Consider the following 18,792-nt stretch of genomic DNA (forward strand, 5'->3'; position numbering starts at 1 on the left):
AAGGAAGATGGTCCTTGTTACCTGCTGCTGAGCTTCAGAATTTACAGGCACAGAAGCAGATGGGATAACAAGGTACTTATGTGTCATTTTTTATATACATGACTTGATACCTTTAACTTTTGCAGGAGCCCAAGGATTTCTGGTTGTGCTGTTTGCATGCTTGCCATGTTCACCAATGGCAGCATCTCAACCCAGTCTTGATGCTCAAGTTCTAGAGCATCTGCTAGACCTTCTCCCAGTCTGAAGACTGCAAAGGAAACAAAGAACAACTTTGAAATAAATAAATGCCCTTTGAATTTCTCTCACCTCAACATGTTCAAACAACAGTGCTCAGAGAATTCAATGCAGTGAGACTGTAGCAGAATGAAACATACATGCATATATGTATATATACACACACACACATTTTTCCTTGCTATAAGCACCATAAAAAGAAATGTCTGTGCAATATGTGCACATGAATGCATAATTGTATATATCAGTTTATATGATTGCATATAAATGCGTTTATAAAGAAGACCCCTGTCTGCAGAGCATGCAATGTGTTTATTATTTCAGAGGCTTTCACATCATCTTTAAAATCTAGCTGACTGTAGAATGAAACCCATCAGGCTAACGCAGAGATAGAGACTGAAATTAATTTAAAGCAGACAAAGAGCAAATACAGAAGAGCTGTTACGATTTAACTAATTTTTAAAAGTAAGTGACTGAAAATATAAAATGTATTTTGTGTGCCATCTACTCAGCAATTGTTGCCATCAAGTGGACTGCCGATGCCCTTTAAGATGGTAAAAAGAAAACTAGTCCTTTATACCATTTTCCTGAAAATGTTAGGTTTCTGTTTGATCAGCAGGTGCTGTTGAGATGAAAGCCATGTGTAAATTTTCAGAAGGCCAAAAGTGTCAATTCAGAAAAGGAAAGTGATAAGAGAAAATGCAATCAGTTTTCCTGTTTTCAATTTGTGCAGGATTTGAAGAGCTGTTTTGTTAAACTGCTACATCTGCTCCAATATGAATATTGAACTACTTCCACTAAAAATAACACCCTATAATTTGGAAGCCATTGCAATCTTTTGTTAATGCAAGTGGGTTATTTGAAAAAAAAATCTATTCTGAAAAATCTCCTGCCTAATATGCATTTTTGTTTATTGGCACTTTTATCTTCAGCAGATAAAATGGCATTATGCAATTAGGACCATATCTATTTGAACTGGAAAAATGACACTGGATAGCTGAATGCCACTATGTTGATAAAAGGATTTAACTCATACTTTTAAAATAATTTTATTAATAAATTATGATTGTATCATAAAATGACATGTGGCTGTTTCCCCTTTGCAGCAATACAGCTTTACTTACTACTGAGGACCTTGAGCAATGTAAAGGATGTTCAGTATATGACACAACATTCTTTGGCTTGTTTCATTCCTGATATACTGGCAAATCTTAAGTTTGGGCTCATCAAGGATATTTTAGTTAATGGGGATTTTGGTGTAAGTTTTTCCATGGTAAATGAAATGATGGAGTCTATTTGAATGCATATATACAAAAATAATCATGGTTGTGGAGCTGCTAATCCAAGTGAGTTCTATGACTTGGAAAGCATAGTATTAGTAGAGCATACATTTTCTATCATAAGCATCTCTGGAGAACATAACACCGTTGCTTTTTAATTAAAAAAGAACAAAAACACCAACAAAACCCCCCAACAATAACCTAATGGAAAATGATATGTGTTTGTTAATTTTATAAATAAGAATCTAAATGAAGAAGGGATAATTCACTGTTACATCTATGGAACCCTGTGTACATAACATGAGTAAATGTGTAGAATAGAATGAGAGCTTTTATTGCTTTATATCAACATAGCGAATTACCTGGTTTTAATATTAGAATGGGTTTTAGCTGTTGAATTCTAATCTAATCTACTAGTCAGGAACTAATTTTTTTGGTGGGTATCTGCATGGGAAAAGGCCTTGCTGATGCTTCTGTTTGGTTTTGCAATTGGATTTGTACACTTTTGGCCTTGGGGGATTTTCCTCAAAGTGATCTACAGATCAGAAATAATTAAAATTCAATAAACTGAAATTTAAATATAGAATGGATTCTGTGTGAGATCCGTGCTTGTGGTAGGTTGTCTAGAAGTCTGTGGCATGTCTACTTTATAGTTTGTATTCCCCGGCATAACTGCGTGCACACATGTGCATAAATTTATGTTGAATGACAGAGGGATAATTATTTATACAGATTTTATCCAAAACTCTGTGCTCTCCTGAAACATAACAAAAAGCCTCCCTCCCCAGAAGAGTGTTTACATCCCGTGACAGTCACTAGATTCAAATCTTCTCAACATGAAAGTTGTTTCCTTTCCTCCAAACCTTCTTTTCCCCAACAAAGCTAACCCTGTTAAACCTCACCTTCTGTGGGATGTATACATAGTTATAGACATATGTACGAGAAGTAAATATTACAGAAAACATGGCCGATTGGGGCAAAATGTCTGTAGCCTTAAATAGCTGGTGATATCTGCCAGCAGCAGGAGGGGCGCTGAGGAGGCCCTACCTCGGCTGACCCGGGGATGTGAGAGCCGTGGGGAGCCTCGCGTTCCTGCTCCGTGCCTGCGAGGGGCTTCCTGCTCGCAGATCCTGCCGAGCAAACGCTCTGGCGCAGTGTGTGACAGCAGAGACTGCCTACCTGAACAGTTCGGAAACCAAGGAGCTTTTTACTTGGGTCGTGGGATTTTCTGGTGCTTTGCACAGGGGTTGGGGTGGAGCCCCGCCCCAAAAAAAAGATTATAGCTGCATGTCCAGATTTTCTTATCTAAATGTTCTGAACACATTAATGGGAGTGTTCTGTTTTCTTAATCTTTGCCAGAAATACTGCATACAGTTTTGCTGTTCCTGTTGAATAGTTGCCATATTTAACTCCACTGGTTGTGAATGGAAATGTGAATACTTTTATGTTCCCTCTCGTTTTCTGTAACACGTTTTGGGATGCCTGGAAAAGGAGGGCATAATTTAATAGAAGTTCTGAAACTTGGGTTTGTTTATATGTAGTTTTTGGACATGTGTTGACTTATTTAAGGGATATGTTTTTATACTCAGTATTATTTTTTGAATGTAACTTCTGTGAAAGTACAGTTGTGTTGTACAGAACCGTACAGCAACAATATTCCTGCCTGATCCCACATTATAACATGCTGATTTGTGATCCTCATGGGATAGCTTATGATTTCTTTAATCATTTTGGAAGGCATTTGATTAATTTTTGTGTTTATCAAGACAGGTATACTCTGGCTCTTATAGTAAAGTAAATGTGCAAGGTTCATGGAGGATAGATAATAGGTTCTTTTGGAATTTAGGTTGCAGACTGGAAAGACAGAAGACTCCACCTAGTGGAGTGGAATTAATATGCACATGGTGGCAGGCATTGGTGTGTAATAAAATAGGTATCATTTATGGAGACCCAAGTTGCTACAGAGAGTAAAGCCCAGGAATTCAGACAAGCATCTGAGGCCATCTATGAGCATTACAAATTGTACCAGGCTGTAGTTACTTTTGGAGCTCTAGGAGGGTTATGTGTGTCTGCCATGTTGCATGTTAATATGCAGTTGCATAAGTAGTAGGCATTGCCAGCTTTTTTCTTTTGTAGTGCCTTATATTTGGAGATCTGCTGTCTACATTTTTTGATTTCTGATGACCCCACAGGTGCCCCTTTTGGTTGTGGCCCAGGTGTCATTTTGATACCTTGGAAAAAAAAAAAGGACCAACAATTCAGCCCCCAAAAAATCACCACTTTTCCCCCACAATTGCTTGTTTTTCGGAATACCTTTTCTGGTTTTCTTCTTTTACTTCGGTAATGGCAGTATCAGAATGTTAGTTCTGAATGTTACCATGACAGGTTGTGTGGCATGTTGACTAAGGCTGTGTGTGCTTTCTGGGAGTCACAAGGTTTAACAAACTCTCTGATGAAGCATCAGATTTATAGGGTTTTGTGCCTGTGCTTTACTGTCCCATTGGTTTGGTCACGTTGTGCTACTGGGATGTAGTAAAAAGAATTTTAAAGCTGGGATGTGAGTGAACATCCATCCTGAGCAGCTAAGATATTGTCCTGAAATCCTCTTGGAAAATGCATCCTAAAATTGAATCACACATGCATTAGATAAGTTCAGGAAGAGAACTCCCCAAGACCAGCTCAGGCTTTGACAGCGAGAGGGTGAGGCTGTTGCCAGAAAATGGAATGATTAGGGTGCAACAGAGGAGACAAAATGCTGCAAAGGATATTTGGGAAGAGTGCTCCAAAGGAGCACTTCCATTGAAATCCAGGTGGGGTTTGTTGCCAGAGCCATTAAAGCATAATGGTGCCAGAAAAAGCTGCCAACAAATGTGGGAATAATGACACCTATGGGTGTGCTGTCAATGGATGGTACTGCCAGGATGATTTTTTATTTTATTTTAATGGTGACATTGCTAAAAGTATTTAAGAGTAATGTTATAGGAAGTGTTTTAGTGAGTGAAGTCACTGAGTTCCAGGAACCATTAAGCAAAACCTGTTTCATGACTCTACTATTTATTATTTTAAAGCTTGATGACAAACCACTTAATGCTGGAAAAGCAGGCTGCAGCCTGTATTAAAGCATGCTACAGGTGGACAAGGAAACCAACCTACTGAACTGAATAGCCCAAGGTAGTTTCTGAATGTTGTACACATTTCATGTGCACCATGATAAATTAATACAACTCCGTGGATCAGCAGAGCTTGTAAACATTGAATGAAATACTGGAGCTCAGATCTTACGTGGTACTCCCATACTTAGTTCTCACTGAAGACAGTGTTTCTTTAGTTAAAATGCCAGTTTGAGGAGCTGGACCTTCAGTATTTCTGTGCTCCCATTTCACATCTGTGATCTTGACAATACTTTTTTTAAATTGGTTCTCAGACTTAGATCTAGATCTCTCCCTAATAAAATGGACTAACTCAGGTCTCAGTGTAAAGCAAGGGCATTCTTTTTGAATTGCAAATCACTGACTTACCTGACAAGACTGCCATATAAAGGAGAGAAAAAGCCTATTCCTTCCATAATAATGCTTGCAGATCCTTATTGAGTCCATCGGGCCAGGATTCTCTACTTGTATCCCAAGATTTGTTTCAAATTGTGTTTAAGCCAGCTGCCTGCCCCAGACTTCCAGAGAAGTTCAGAGCTACAGTAAATACCAGCTACAGTACTTAGAAGGGAGGGATCAATGTGTAATTTTCCTTCCACATTCTGGGATTGATTGGTCCCACCTCTTCAGCTGGGGAGCTTCTGATGTTAATTTCTTTTTTTGTTGTTGTTGTTTGTCTGTTCATTTGTTTTTAAGTCCAGGCCCAAATTTCACTGTCTCGTACAGAGCTATTATTGGCCACTATTGTTTTTATTATTCCATGGCTTCCCTGGGAAGAGAAGGATGGGCAGGACCTCAGTGACATTGCCAGAGCAAGTCATCAGTAGCCATGTCTGTCCCTTAGGAGGTCACAGGAAACAGGTGGCTGTGTTAATTGTCATCACTCCCAACTCTTGTCCTTCCTGGAGGGAATTTAGAAGTGGTCAGGAAGTGTCAGGCCTACTGTGTCCCCCCAGGTTCACTGCTTCAGGTGTTCATAATAATTTGAGGTATGTGCCAAGCAAGGGAGACTGTCTGGGAATCCTTATTGTCCTTTTTAAGCTGAGTGGCTACCTGGCTGGGAGGGCAGAATGCTGTTGCTGCAGAGTATGTTTGGGATTGCAGCTGGAATCCAGCAGAATAACAAAGAATTCTATTAAAAATTTATTTCCCTATCATACACTGTTTTCCTTCTTTCAAGATATTCATAAAAAGTCCTAGGTAAGCAAACTACAAAAACTCAAGAGGTGCATGAAATATTTCTGGAAACTGATCCACTTTTATCAAGTGAGTCAAGGATGGAGAATGTCAGTGCATTTTCTGCTTAGGCCAGTTTTAATTGTCTTTGTTGCAACCGCACCATCAGTAGCCATGAATCTCTAAATGGCACTCAGTCCTGTGCTTTGGAAAATCAGTTCGGGTCTTGCTACTTTATATGAGCTTCTTGTTAACAGCTTGCTTGATTTTTTTTAGCAGTGAAGGTGCACAGCGTTGCTGAGTATCTCACTGCAAATGTGAGTGCGCACCCAGTGCTGTAAGCCAGATTTTGAATTACTAGTAATGTTTCTTTGAAGTGTCTTTTGTAAATCATTCACTCATGTTGGAAGTGATGTGAGTTAAGTAATAAATATACTAGTTATTTATTTGCCATATGCATTTGGGGTGAAAACTGAGCTTCTGCTCAGGTGTACTCTTGATATTACTGAGACTACTTGACTAAATAAGATGGGCTGCAGGATTATGTGGTCGGTGAATCACACTGGTTTCTGAATCACTCTTAGAAAATACCAGCCTGAAATGCTGGCAGATAATGAACACATTGTGCTTGGACTGGTACTTTATTTAAAGAATAGCATTTTAAAGTAGAATATTTTTTAAAATGTTAGTTTAAGAACCATTTTGCAATTTACTTCCATCAAACCCATTGTACTAGGAAAAATACCTCCTTCAGAAGAGAAAAGGTGTCAGTATTGTGGAAGAATATCTGATTTTTATCCAGCTATTTGCTATTTAAGCTCCCTTCTTTTCAGTGCAAGGAGATCAGCTGACAACAGCAGCAACCAAATCATGTTTGCAGCTGGGCAATTACAGTAGACCCTAAGATCTGCAACTGTCAACCATGAACGCAGATGCCTTCAAAGTTCTGTTTTTCTTCCGTGTGGAAGTCGTTGGCATGGAACAGATGCCTTCATTTTGGAGAAACCAACTGCTGGATATAATTGGTTCTCTCTTGTCTTGTCCTCTAGGGACAGTCTCTCACAGATGAAATTAGATGAGAGTAAAAAAAAAAAAGACACAGGCACACACACTCGCACATGACATGAAGCAGGAGTTTTCAGGATCCCTCTCTGTTTTGTCACGTGGAACTGTTTTCAGCTGGAAGATTTCATTCCATTTTTAGCACTCTACACACACACATGATGATGATGCTATATGAAAAACATGCAAATGAAAATATGTATCTGGCCAAAGTTTATTATTAATCTAGGCATGCTTGTTTAGAAATGAGACAGGCATATCCATCCCATATTACTTAAGTGTTAAATGTTGACTTCTGTGATATCTATTAGTGCTGCAGTCTCAGAAATTTAAATTTAAGTCTGAGAAGAGACAAGATGCTTTAAAAACTGTTTTGTTGCAGTGGTGGAATCGAAGTTTTTTATAAAATGATTTGGTAATTACTCACATGGGAGGTAAAGAACAAGTAGCAGACTTCAAAATTCACCTAGCATTACAGGCATTCAATTAAGAAAGCATCTTTACAGGAACTTCAGCAGAGTTAGTATGATGGACACCTGTGATGTGCTATTTCTGGGACCCGTGTGGTAGGGTACTGAAGTGACTGTGTCCTCTTACTGCAGGCACCGAAAACGAGATGATGGCAAATGGCCTTGGAGGCTGTAACAGAGAGGGAGAATCTGCTTACCCTGTGCCTCTCAAAGGGTTTCTGTCATCCCTTCTCTGCCTCGGTGTAACAGCTACCAATTTGTGTTACTTAATTATGCTATAAAATCTATACCAACTTTAGGTTACCTTAATAAGCTCAGTTGTGAACTGTGATAGTCAGGCAGTGCTGTGTATTCTTGGGTAGACCGGGTGCATCCAGGAGGTGGGTGCAGCAGGGATTGGGGGCTGCCAGGAAATAAAACTGCCATTGCTGGTACCCAATGGGGGCCTCATCTCTGAATGCCTTTTCTCTCTTAAGTTTTATTTCTGAGTAGAAGTTGGGGTTTTTGGTTTTGCTTGTGGTTCTTTTTTTTTTTTTTTAATTTTAATATGTATTGCACTTTGAGGTGTCAGTCCCTATTTTACATGATGCATTTACTACTACGGTAATAGTGATGTCACCAGCAGTGAAAACTGACAGGAGTTACCTTGGTCCTGCTTCGGTAGAGTTGGTAAAAGACAGTTTAGACACTTGATGTGGCTGGATAGCTGCCCTGTGCTGTGCTCCTTTGTTCCCTGCTAACCCCCGGGGGCTGTGTGGGTGGAAGGACTTCCAGCAGTTAGGAGGAAGGCCCAGGTAAACTTGTTTTTGAACTGATGACTCTTCAGCTTTTAAAGAGAGAGAGATTCTTTGCTGTAGGACTCCAGTTCTGATTCACAGAACTTGAGTGCGACAGTGTGCTTGCTCTTAACATTGTATTTCGGAAGAACCGCATATTAAAGGGAAAATTTGACTGGGGAAGTGCTTAGGTGATGAAGGGATTTCTGGCAGTACTAGGAAGTACAATGGTGGTTCGTTTCATTTGAGGCTGATCCTGATATTTGTAGTCTTTACATCCTATTAATTCCTTGAAAGATAAGCTGATACAAGCATGATTTGCCAGGGCCAATGGCTCTTCTTAAAGTCTTGGCTCGGGTTATATCCCCCTTCTCTACACATATAAGATAAAAGCACTGTGAATATGAGGTTAACTGAATTCAAATAGAAGACTCTCTAGAGTTATTGCATTCCTTAGAAAATAAATACATTTCTCATATGGTTGAGATTGATCAAAAAAGTGTTCTGTATGCCAGTGATTACATTCCCATCTGTGATTAAGGTTTTCTGTCTGCATCTGGTTTTCACATTATATTTCTGTAACAAGAATCCTTTATATGGCAGAGTTCACTCTCTGTATTTTCTATTAGCTGCAGCTTGAACTACTGCACGGATCGCAGATTTACACATGTGGTTTTCATTACTTCATACCATTGAGAAAAAGTAATATTTGTTTGGGAAAGTATGTTTTTCAAAATTTCCATGGTAATACAACATGTTGATCCTTTTTTATAACACTCATGTAAGACTACAAATTGTTTGAGGCATTATGCTTTCACTGAAGTTCAGACATTAGACGGTTTTGCATGTACATTCGAACAACAGCATCAGTTTACAATTCAGGAAGCAAAAATACATTTAAAGCAGGAGATTAGTGTAGAATGGGTATAGCAAAATGCATCCATCACTTTGGAAAATGTGATAAATAGAAAAAATTAACATGGGCCTGAAACAAAGGAAGAGTAGCAAATTGAAGTGATGTCTTCATTGTAAAGTGGATGACAGATTTTTTTTTTTAAAGAAGAACTTTTTTACAGTAAGATGTTTAAAATCTTTTACCAGCTATGGAAAATGAGTATGCTATTCAGCAGAGATATTGAATTTTTATATATTACATAGTTTAACATATTTGACCATAATTGTTTCTAGTGACCAAATTAAAATGTTAGCAAAACATGACTATATCTTCACAAATGTGTAACTCTGAATCCAAAATATGATGTATTCCACTATAAGACAGTATTTCAGCCAGATTGTGCTGTTGTCAGTTGGTAGAAAACTTAATGTTTAAATTATCTCAGTGAAATTAATAGGGCCAATTGGTCAGTGGAGAATTTTTCAGTTTTGGTAGGATTTATGGGTTTATGACCATAAAAATCAGATCAAACAATAACAACAATTCAGAGAATGCTGTATGCATTTATGGAAATTTAAAGTGTTACGCAAAAGTCTGAGCAATTGAAAAGTACACAATTCATGCTAGGGGCACAACTGAAAGGTAAATTTATTGCCTATGTGAGAACATTGTGACAACTAGAGAATTACATACAAAATAAAAATAATTTTATTAAAGTAGTTATTGTACCCAAGTTGTGGAGTCCTAACCACATTTTGGAGGTTATTTTCCAAATGCCAGAGGCAGTTGTGTCACTTTGAGAGCTCCACAGTTGCCAAATTCTGGGTAGAGTCCTGCAGTCCTTACCACTTGTTTTCACTGAAATCAGTGGAATTTTGGCTTCTCTCAGGACTGCGGGGGAAATGTCCGACCACGACCGCTGGAAAGAAAGAAAGGACTTTGGAGAATTCCTTTGTTCTGTAACCTTAACTTTAACTTGGGAAGGTTTGTTTTGATTTGAGAAGGGTTCTTGTTTGTGGGAAAGATTGAAGTTCCTAGCACAAACACAAATGTGATCTTTTGCAAATGCCCTTGGGCAATGAATTTTTTTTTGCAGAAAGATCTAGTGCAGGAGAGGGTTGGGGCTGGATTCTGGGTTAGATGCATGAGCTGCGGCTGGATCCTTGTGCATGCTTAACTTGATGTCCCGAAATACTTGAACAGTCATTGCAGATTGAAGCATGTACATAACTGTGTGTGCTTGGCTCTGAAAAAACTTTCTGTCTTGACATAATTATGAACCCCTGAAAAGCATATTAATGCCTTGGAAAAACTGACAACATTGTGATACAGACTTATACAAATGGCAGAGTATTTGTGTAACCCAAATAAACAGGTTTTTTAGGTGTTGGAGTGGGAGGGAAATTGCCTTTTCAAAAGTGAGAAGATTATTTGTAAATATATCAATAGCTTTTTGATCTGCCTTTCTTTAAATGTGTTTGCTGTTACAACTTACAAATCCAATTTAGCATTAGTGATGTGTAAATTGGAAGATCTCTATTTTTAGTAAACATTTTGATTTAATAAATGGTTCTCTAGAGCTTCTGTTGAACCAGGTAAAGTATGTAATATTTTATATTATGTGAATGTATTTAAACCCAAGCATTTTTACAGAATTAACTAATGGGTAGAATATAGGCTGCCCTTAATTTGTTGCCTTCTATTTGAAGCTGTTTTAACTGAGCAAATTATGAAACTACTTTTGTTGAAGAATTAATACAGTTTTAAAGTACTACCTTATATTAGCTAAGAAAATGTGGTTACTTGTTTTAGAATAATGTTTCTGTCTTCCCTTTTTATTTAAGACTACTATTATCATGTAAATGAAGGGGGTGTGGTGCTTCAAACTGGCTGTGATATATGCTTTTTTTGTTTTTGTTTTTGTTTTTTTTCATTTGTTGTTGTCAATAGAAAAGATTGATCTCTGGGCTGGTGAACATAATATCTGTCCCAGTCAGAAAAGGAAAGAGGAAATTAGCAGAGCGATTGGTGGAGAATGATATCTGTCAAAAGAAACACTTGGAGAGCACTGAGTTTAGTGATAGGTGACTGCCGGAAAAAAGGGAACTTTGAATTTTGTCAAGGTAAGGAACAGAAAAATATTTGATTTTATAATGTGAATACCTTTTAGAAGTTATTCGTGTGTATATAATGACTGTACCTTGCCTTGTAAACTGTAATTAAAAAAGAAATCTTTCCCTTTAGCTCCAAAGAGTCTGTCTAGATCAAGGAAGGTGCTGTCCTTGTTTAATACAAGTAAGAAAAGAGTACTGCAATGCTAATAAAATACATCAGTCCTGACTTTTAGAAAATCCACGTGAAATTTTAAACTTTGGCATTATTTTTTGTTTTTAATGACATGGTTGCTCTTTATGTGTCACGTCAATAGTACTTGGCTGGGTTGTGGAAATAGTGACTTTCAGTTTTCTGAACCGTGAATTGGAATAGTATTTGCAACCAGGTTAAGAGATAGTTGTAATCACATTGGCAAAATGGTTGTTTGTAATTTAGTGGAATCCTCTGATAAGCTCATTGCATCAAACTGGGAATCTGTGATAAATTTGATTGAGATGATAATGAGAATGGATATTTCTGCTTCTTGTGCGCAAAGATTTTTACTGTACTAGAAAAGTAAATCTGCTATTGCTGGACAAAATTTCTAGATAAGCTATGGCAGTCGTTCCTGTCTTTACTGTAACTGCATTTTTTCTTCTAAAATGGTGTGTGTCTGGATGGCAAGCCACTGCTAAACTGATTTTAAGTGCTTTCCAACACTTGGATAATTTTCTTTCTCAGTGTTGGACCATATCGCCTGACATAACTTTGATAGAGTATGGTCCAAAATAAGATGAATGGTGTCTGAGTACTCTTGGCTTTGCCCTGGATAGTTTTAAAGGTAGCTCAGCCTTGATCATATTACTTGTTTTCCCACCTGAGATACCATGGCCCATGCTGCTCTGCCTGTGGGGTGTGGAGAGATGGAGAACAGCTGAAAGAGCCAGTGGGAGCCTCTGCACATCACCTTGTAGCAAAGGGCTAGGCCTGAGGTTTTGTGCACCAGTGTGAACATATTTTTAAAAAATTAAATCCTAATAAAAATGAAGTTGCATTCTAACTTGAGTTCCTATCTCAGTTTAAAACAAATAAATAGTTTTGTGGGACCTTCATGTACTCAGGCAGCACTGGAAGAGAATGAATAATCTTAGCAGGGTTTCTTCTTAGGTTTTGATTTTGCTTATTTAGCAGTGTATAGCTTCTGACTAATTTCTCCTTTTCACTATCTACAGTCATATTTTTCAAAGTGCAAATGTACCCTGTACAGGTGGCTGTTGGTTGGTTTCTTTTGCCATATGGATCTTCATAAAGGATTTTAAAAATAAATAAATGTAAAAGTAAAGATGTCATGCCTGAAGCATGCAGTGCTGGCATATTAATGGGAAGTTTATTGTGGCTTATTGCTATCAGAGCATATGCAAGATAATGGAAATTTCCTACAACTTGGGAGAAAGGCTTATTTTCTAATACCATTAATTTAAAGAAAGGGAATTAACATGACTAAAATTCACTTCATCTCTATAAAGTCCAACTGATGTGATGGTTGCTGAAGTATTCATAAAAAGGAGGGAACAGCACCTTATCCTTCCTGTTCACTGTTGTTGTGCAGGTTGTGCTCTCTGTATTGTCTGGGTGCAGGCACATCTCTGCCATGGTGAAGTTGCTGTATACTGCATGATTCCCTTCCCTGTGCAGTTCTATCAGTTGTAGCCTTATACCTAAATAAACACATCTCTCTGTGACACCTCTTACAGAGTTAACAATGTTGTATAGTTTTCACCTTGGTAATGAAGAATTCAAAACTGCTTTGTAGCTCTTAGAGAGTGATCAGTGGTGGTTAACAGTTCTTAGATCTTTAGCCATTCCCATTTTGACATTTACTTGAATTGAGGTGGCTGGGTAAGATGTCTACATCTAGATGTATTTGTGACATGCTCAAAAATTTTAGTCTTAAATGGTTAAGAAGCTCCACATTTTCAATTTTTTTTTTGTTTTAAATTTCAGTTTTAAATAATTAGAGATGAAACCAACATTGAGCTTAACTTAATATGGACTTTGCTGTGCCCAAGAAGATTTGCCTTGCTATTTGGAGCCTAAATTGGAGTAAAAGGCAAAAAAAAAAAAGATGTTTATTGCCTCCTTGAAGCAATGGCGTCTTGTAGCAATGACTACTTCAGCTGATGTGACCCCTTTCAAGCATCGTCATCTTTGTTTTGCTATTGCAAAGTCATCTTCTCTTAGCTTCCTTTTTTATCTTCAAAACAATTGTTTGCTTACCAATGTATCTTAAGGAGTACAGTGAAAATAAAGTCCCCTTCAAACATACCACAGATGCAAAAGAGTATGCAACTGTATTATAGACAGTGAATTGTACTTCCAGTCAGAATTTCATCTGTTCATGTGGTGCACACCTGTGGCTTGCTGGCATTGCTCTTGATTGGAGTGGAGTGTGAGAGAGCTTAATGAAAAACAAAGCCAGGATGACAAGGAGAGACTCCACAGCAAACATGGGTTACTTCACATTAGCAAGAGAGTGAAATTCAAAGTAATGCTTTGGAGACAGCTCCCTGGTATGTGGGAGCATGTATGGGTGACCTGCAAAGTACACTGGTGCCCTGCTCGCTGCTACCTTGCAAATAAAGCATTTTTCTCTCTAGGTCAGGTTGATTTGGGCCAGTTGAGAGCATGGCCAATTTCTCCAGCTTGCTTTCTGAGCCAGTAAGAGTATCCTGGGCAAGAATCCAGCTTTTGAAGTACAAAGAAAAAAACCCATAATCTATATAAAATGCTAGCGGATGGGGAAAGGAGGAAATTTACAGAGAATAAGTGAGTTTGAGAACAACTGTGTTAAAAGTAGAATGTAAGGGGAATGTGTGTGTTTGACATTAGTATTTATTTTAATTTGAAAATATGGTCTTTGAAACCTTTGAGGTGAGCAGAGGACAAGCTCTTGCAATATGATATATTTATTAGTAAACTGAAACCAAGTGCTCCAGTTCAAGTTCCTTTTTCAAAGTGATTTTTTCCCCCTGAATTCGCAGAGTTTGGGTTCCCTCTCTGTGCCCCCCCTCCCTGCTCCCCCTCAATGTAATGTGTCTCTGATAACGTTAATGGGCTTTGCCCCACATGGAGCAGCAAGTGTATTGTACCACTGCTCACTGATCCCAGGTCAGTGTGATGCGTGAAATCAATTTATTTGAATCTCTTTGCCTGTATAGGAATTTGGCAGCGTGCCAGTTGTTTTCATTTAATGTTCTTTGTGTTGAACACAGACAAGCAGACATGCTTTTGTACTCCTCTTTCTTCTGGGCTCTTCTCTTTTCAGCCAATATTCTATTCTGTGGATTTTTCAGAAAGAAGTAGGAATGTGTTACCTTTTTAAAAATAGTTTTTGTTTAAATAGCCTTTAAAGAGCGTAGAAACTAGGTCAGTCACAGAGCAGCCTTGTGTAGGGTTTTCTGCCAAGTATAGGTGGTAACACCTGCCCTTTCCCATTTCTGAAATTTGGGGAAAAAGAGAAAACACTGGTCTCTTTTTCTAATGCCTATGTCTATGATTTATGTCCACTTGTAAGACAAAGACTCTTCAATAACGCTTAAATCAGAATAATTTTATTTCTAAATAAGTGAATGTCTGGCTGTTGGCTGGAAAAAATTGGCAATATGTTTCAGGATTTTTTTGAGTAATGACCTTAAACTAAACATTAATTTGGGAATCCCTTGTCTCATCTTTCTGTCTGTTCATCCCCTCCCCCCAGTAATTTAATATTTTGAATGGCTGGCTGAAGAACAGCTACACCCAAGTATACCCATTTATTTCATTTTTTTCCTTCTTTTTTTTTTTTTTTATGAGAAATCAAGGTGTGTGGAACAGAGCAAATAATGTAGCCCTTCGTAAACTGGGGGTGGGGGAGGGAGGGACCAGCAGCAGACATTTCCAGGAGGATTTGTTTAAAGCCCGGTGTCGGGAGAGGCAGGAGCAGCAGGAGAAGGCTCTGCCGGTGCTTGGGGCGGCTGGTGCGGAAGTTGATGTGCAGAACCGCGGAGCCGCGGCGCAGGGGTCAGACTCGTACACATCAGCCCCGTTTCCTTGTTTAATTACCTGAAGAGCAAAACATCCAGGCTGGGAGTGTGTGAAAACCCAGTATCTCGATCAGCAGTTTGCTGCTCTGACATCCTGCGAGGCCAGCCCCGTCTGTCCGCAAACGTCAGGGCTGGTTCCTGACAGGGGGCTATCTCTGCCGGGCCTCGGTTCCTTCCATTCAGGAGGCATTGTGTGGAAGAGGGTTTGGTCAGGAATTTGAGGTTCCTGCCGGTTCTTCCAGCCCGGACAACCCTGTGACAGATAGGCATGATTTTTTCTTTTAAAGAATAATAATAAAGAAAAAAATTGGCTCTTTTTAGTCTTTCCCTTGTAATTCTGGCATTGGTATAACACTGACTGAAACAAAACATTAACCCTTTTTCTTCTGAATTTGCGTCTTTTTTCTTCTATTTGATTCTTTCTCGCTTGACCTCTTATTTCAGAAATCAAATCTTCTGAGGGGCAAATTATTTGAGGTGCATTTTGTCCTATGCAACAGTTATACTTTTGAAAATGGTATTTATTTCATAGTTCACATTTATATAATAATCATGCTTGGCATATTAAGTTTATCATTTTAAGTGTGCTTGGCAGCATTGTTTTTCTTTGTCCCCTGGATTCAAACCAAGCGAATGTTTGTTTCTGGCCCATTAAAACAGTAATGGCAGCTATCAATGCTTCCATTCTTATTATCCAAGTGATTTTCTTAGATGTTTAAAAGTCTGGTGTTAAATTTTAAAGTGTTGGGATAGGGTCACTTGTAGTCCTTGGTCCTTCATAGCTGCTGTTTGTTGAGGTCACAGGCAGCGTTCAGGATTGGGTCCATTGATGGATATGTTCCATTAGGATGTAAAGCTCCTCCCTATAGCTGAAAGATACTGTATGTTTACATGGGCAAAGGCTTGAATAGGTGTTTGGTTGTTTTGGGGTTTGTTTGTTTCTTTATTTTGGTTTTGTTTTGGTTTTGGTTTGGTTTGGTTTTTTAATGTGTGTGTGTGTGAAGAATTAAAGTACGACTTCTTGTTTGAATGATAACTGAAGAACATTACCCTTATTACTACAATCTCAGTACTTGAATTTATAACATAGTGGTGTTAATAGTTGTACTGGTAGAACTTAAAATCACTGGGTAAAAGTAGTAGAGGGAGGCAAGATAATTAATAAGGGCTTCCAGCAGAAATGAGTGTAGCATGTGACTATGCTGTTTATTGTTGTGGGCAGAAGCTGGTCCAAGAAAGATACTTGTGGTTGCAGGAGGAGAGAAGGAGAGCTGAAGATTAACTAAGGTTTCATTTCCTGTCATGCTGAAAGCTTATGGTCCAGTCTGTAGAGTTATGCCCACAGGCTCAGCATACATATTAATGTGCTAGAGATTTTGGGCACTTCATAGGTGAGATTGAAATCTTTTGAGCAGTTAGTTAGATTTTCCCTGCTACTATTTAATTGGAAATTTGTAATACAAATGTAAGGGCATACTTTTCTTCTTGCAGGTAAGGATTTTGGGGACCCTTGAGTGAAGGAGGTAGCCTTCAGTGTGCATATGCAGTCACAGACTGGAGTCAGCTACAGAACTAAGAGTCATTGTCATCTATTGTGCCACTAATCCCTCATCTGAAAAGCATTTTCAGGGGTTGGTGCAACAAAAGAGCTGTAACAGTGTTATCAGATTGGTAATTGTGATCTAATGAACTCTTAAATATGTACAATAATCCTTCACCTTTAGAATCAGGCCCCTTTCTTCGGTACAAACTCCCTAGGTTACTCTGGTGTGAAGGTGCCTTTAAGTAAAAGTGGATGACTTAGACATGTGGTTTTAAATGTCTGTCCTGTCATATTGTAAAGAAGCCATAATCTAAATAAACATTGCTTGTATTTGTAGGATGAAAAAAAAGATGGTTTATTGTGGTCAGTCTCATGTTCTTGACAGGAATGTCACATATGTAAGGGTCTGTACATATGAGGGAAATTATATGTCTATGAAAGCACTGTCTGTTTGTTGAACCTTTGCATGTTGTGTAAGTTGTGTCCCTCTTTTCCAGTGTTTTAGTTGCCTTTTTTTTTTTTTGGCAGAGTTCATAATCCAATGAACTGTCCATGACCTCTATCCAACCATTGCCTGCCTCAACCAGCAGTCCATTAAATGAAAAGTTCTCCGTGGACATGTGGTGACAACAACCACCACATTGTCTTTCCTCCTACCCATTGGGTGTCAAGAGCCGCTTTGAAAATAACAAATAATAAATGGTAGCCTTTACACCAGGGTTGCCACTCAAAAATTCCTTGGGATAATGGATTTAAATCAGCATTCTCTTCGAAAAAATATTTATCTTGGCCATCTCCAAAAGCCTCTGCTGTGATAATCTTGTTTAAGGAAAGTTATTGCGGATAATAGTTCTCAAGATTGTTTGGGCTTTATTAAAACTGCCACCTTGCATTGTGCCCAAACATTTACTGCTTCTCTTTGCAGATATTCTCCTAGTGTAAAGTGGTGTAATTTGCTCTTGGTATGAAATTCCACTTCATAATCATTTCTGCATTTTTCTGCTTCTCTTCTGAATGGCTACAACAAAGCACCATGTGGAGTACAACACCATTAGATAAAGTGAAATTATATTTAGAGGCTTGTGTTCCTCAAGGTTTCTCTCAGTTCCTAAAGAAACAAAGATTTTGTATTTTAATTTTTCTTAGCTATGATGGGATTCATCTGGGTCAGACTAGAAGCACAGAGATTAGAACAACTCCCCGGTGCTTTCAGGGAGCTTGATGTATTCCTTCAATAGCACTTTAAGTGAATACGGTTCTGGCTTAGTTTTCTAATGGAAACCTAACTGGCATGATGTTTTTCCCCTCATTGTTAAGAGTGCTGATTGTTGCTATTCAATTTATGTATTAATTGAGGGTAATATTTTATGGTAGTACTCACACTTTGAAATTCTGGAACTTCTTTTAGCTGTCAAGGTTGGTGGAGGTGGGAGAGGATAACTGTCCAAGGCAGCTGGAGTGGAGGCAGGTCATGTAGTGAGCTGGAGAAGAGTGATGTGTAGCAGAGTGAGAAGGTGGCCCTAGAGTCATGAATTTAGGAGTAGATCTGGTGCCAGAGAGAAGACAGAGGACAGTGATTGGAAAAGTGAGAGAAAAATGTGATGGAAAGTATAACTAAGGAAACAATGGAAAGAAAAGGACTTGACTAAAATCAGCGCCTTCCTTTTGTCACTTACAAATGATAATGCCTTTCTATCATCAAGGGTTGAATGAGTTTGTGTACTGATTCTGCTGTGTTTCCAGATGCTGAACTGCATTAGAGCAGTTCATTTGGTAATACTGCCTGGCATTTTAACAATTACAGGGTCTGCCAGTGGGTTGTCCTATTATAACTGTGAGAAAACTCATCCATAAAAGAACCACTGTTCTGTTTGGACTTAGTTCTCTTCATGTAAAAATCTGCCCCTGCTGCCTCTGTTCCATTAGATATCCTAATTCATAAGGGAAACAGAAAATACTTGATGATAAGGTGAATTTCTCACCTGGCTCTGGAGAAGCAAATAATTTAAATGGAGAAATAATACTTAGCTG

General features: G+C 38.5%; 1 protein-coding gene across 5 annotated transcripts in view; it reads left to right on the top strand.

The window, feature by feature from the left end:
• RUNX1T1 (RUNX1 partner transcriptional co-repressor 1) overlaps positions 1–18,792 on the top strand; it is a 114,759-nt gene that overhangs the window by 9,018 nt on the left and 86,949 nt on the right. For 2 of the 5 annotated variants that reach the window (XM_036399775.2, XM_036399768.2), the window contains one exon: positions 10,993–11,165. The exons of the other annotated variants lie outside the window; for them this stretch is intronic. In XM_036399775.2, coding sequence (XP_036255668.1) covers positions 11,078–11,165 — 88 coding nt within the window. In that variant the 5' untranslated portion in view covers positions 10,993–11,077. The remainder of the gene's footprint in view (positions 1–10,992; positions 11,166–18,792) is intronic. 5 annotated transcript variants of the gene reach the window in all.

The sequence above is a fragment of the Molothrus ater genome, chromosome 1 (genome assembly GCF_012460135.2).
Source record: "Molothrus ater isolate BHLD 08-10-18 breed brown headed cowbird chromosome 1, BPBGC_Mater_1.1, whole genome shotgun sequence".
Lineage (NCBI taxonomy): Eukaryota > Metazoa > Chordata > Aves > Passeriformes > Icteridae > Molothrus > Molothrus ater.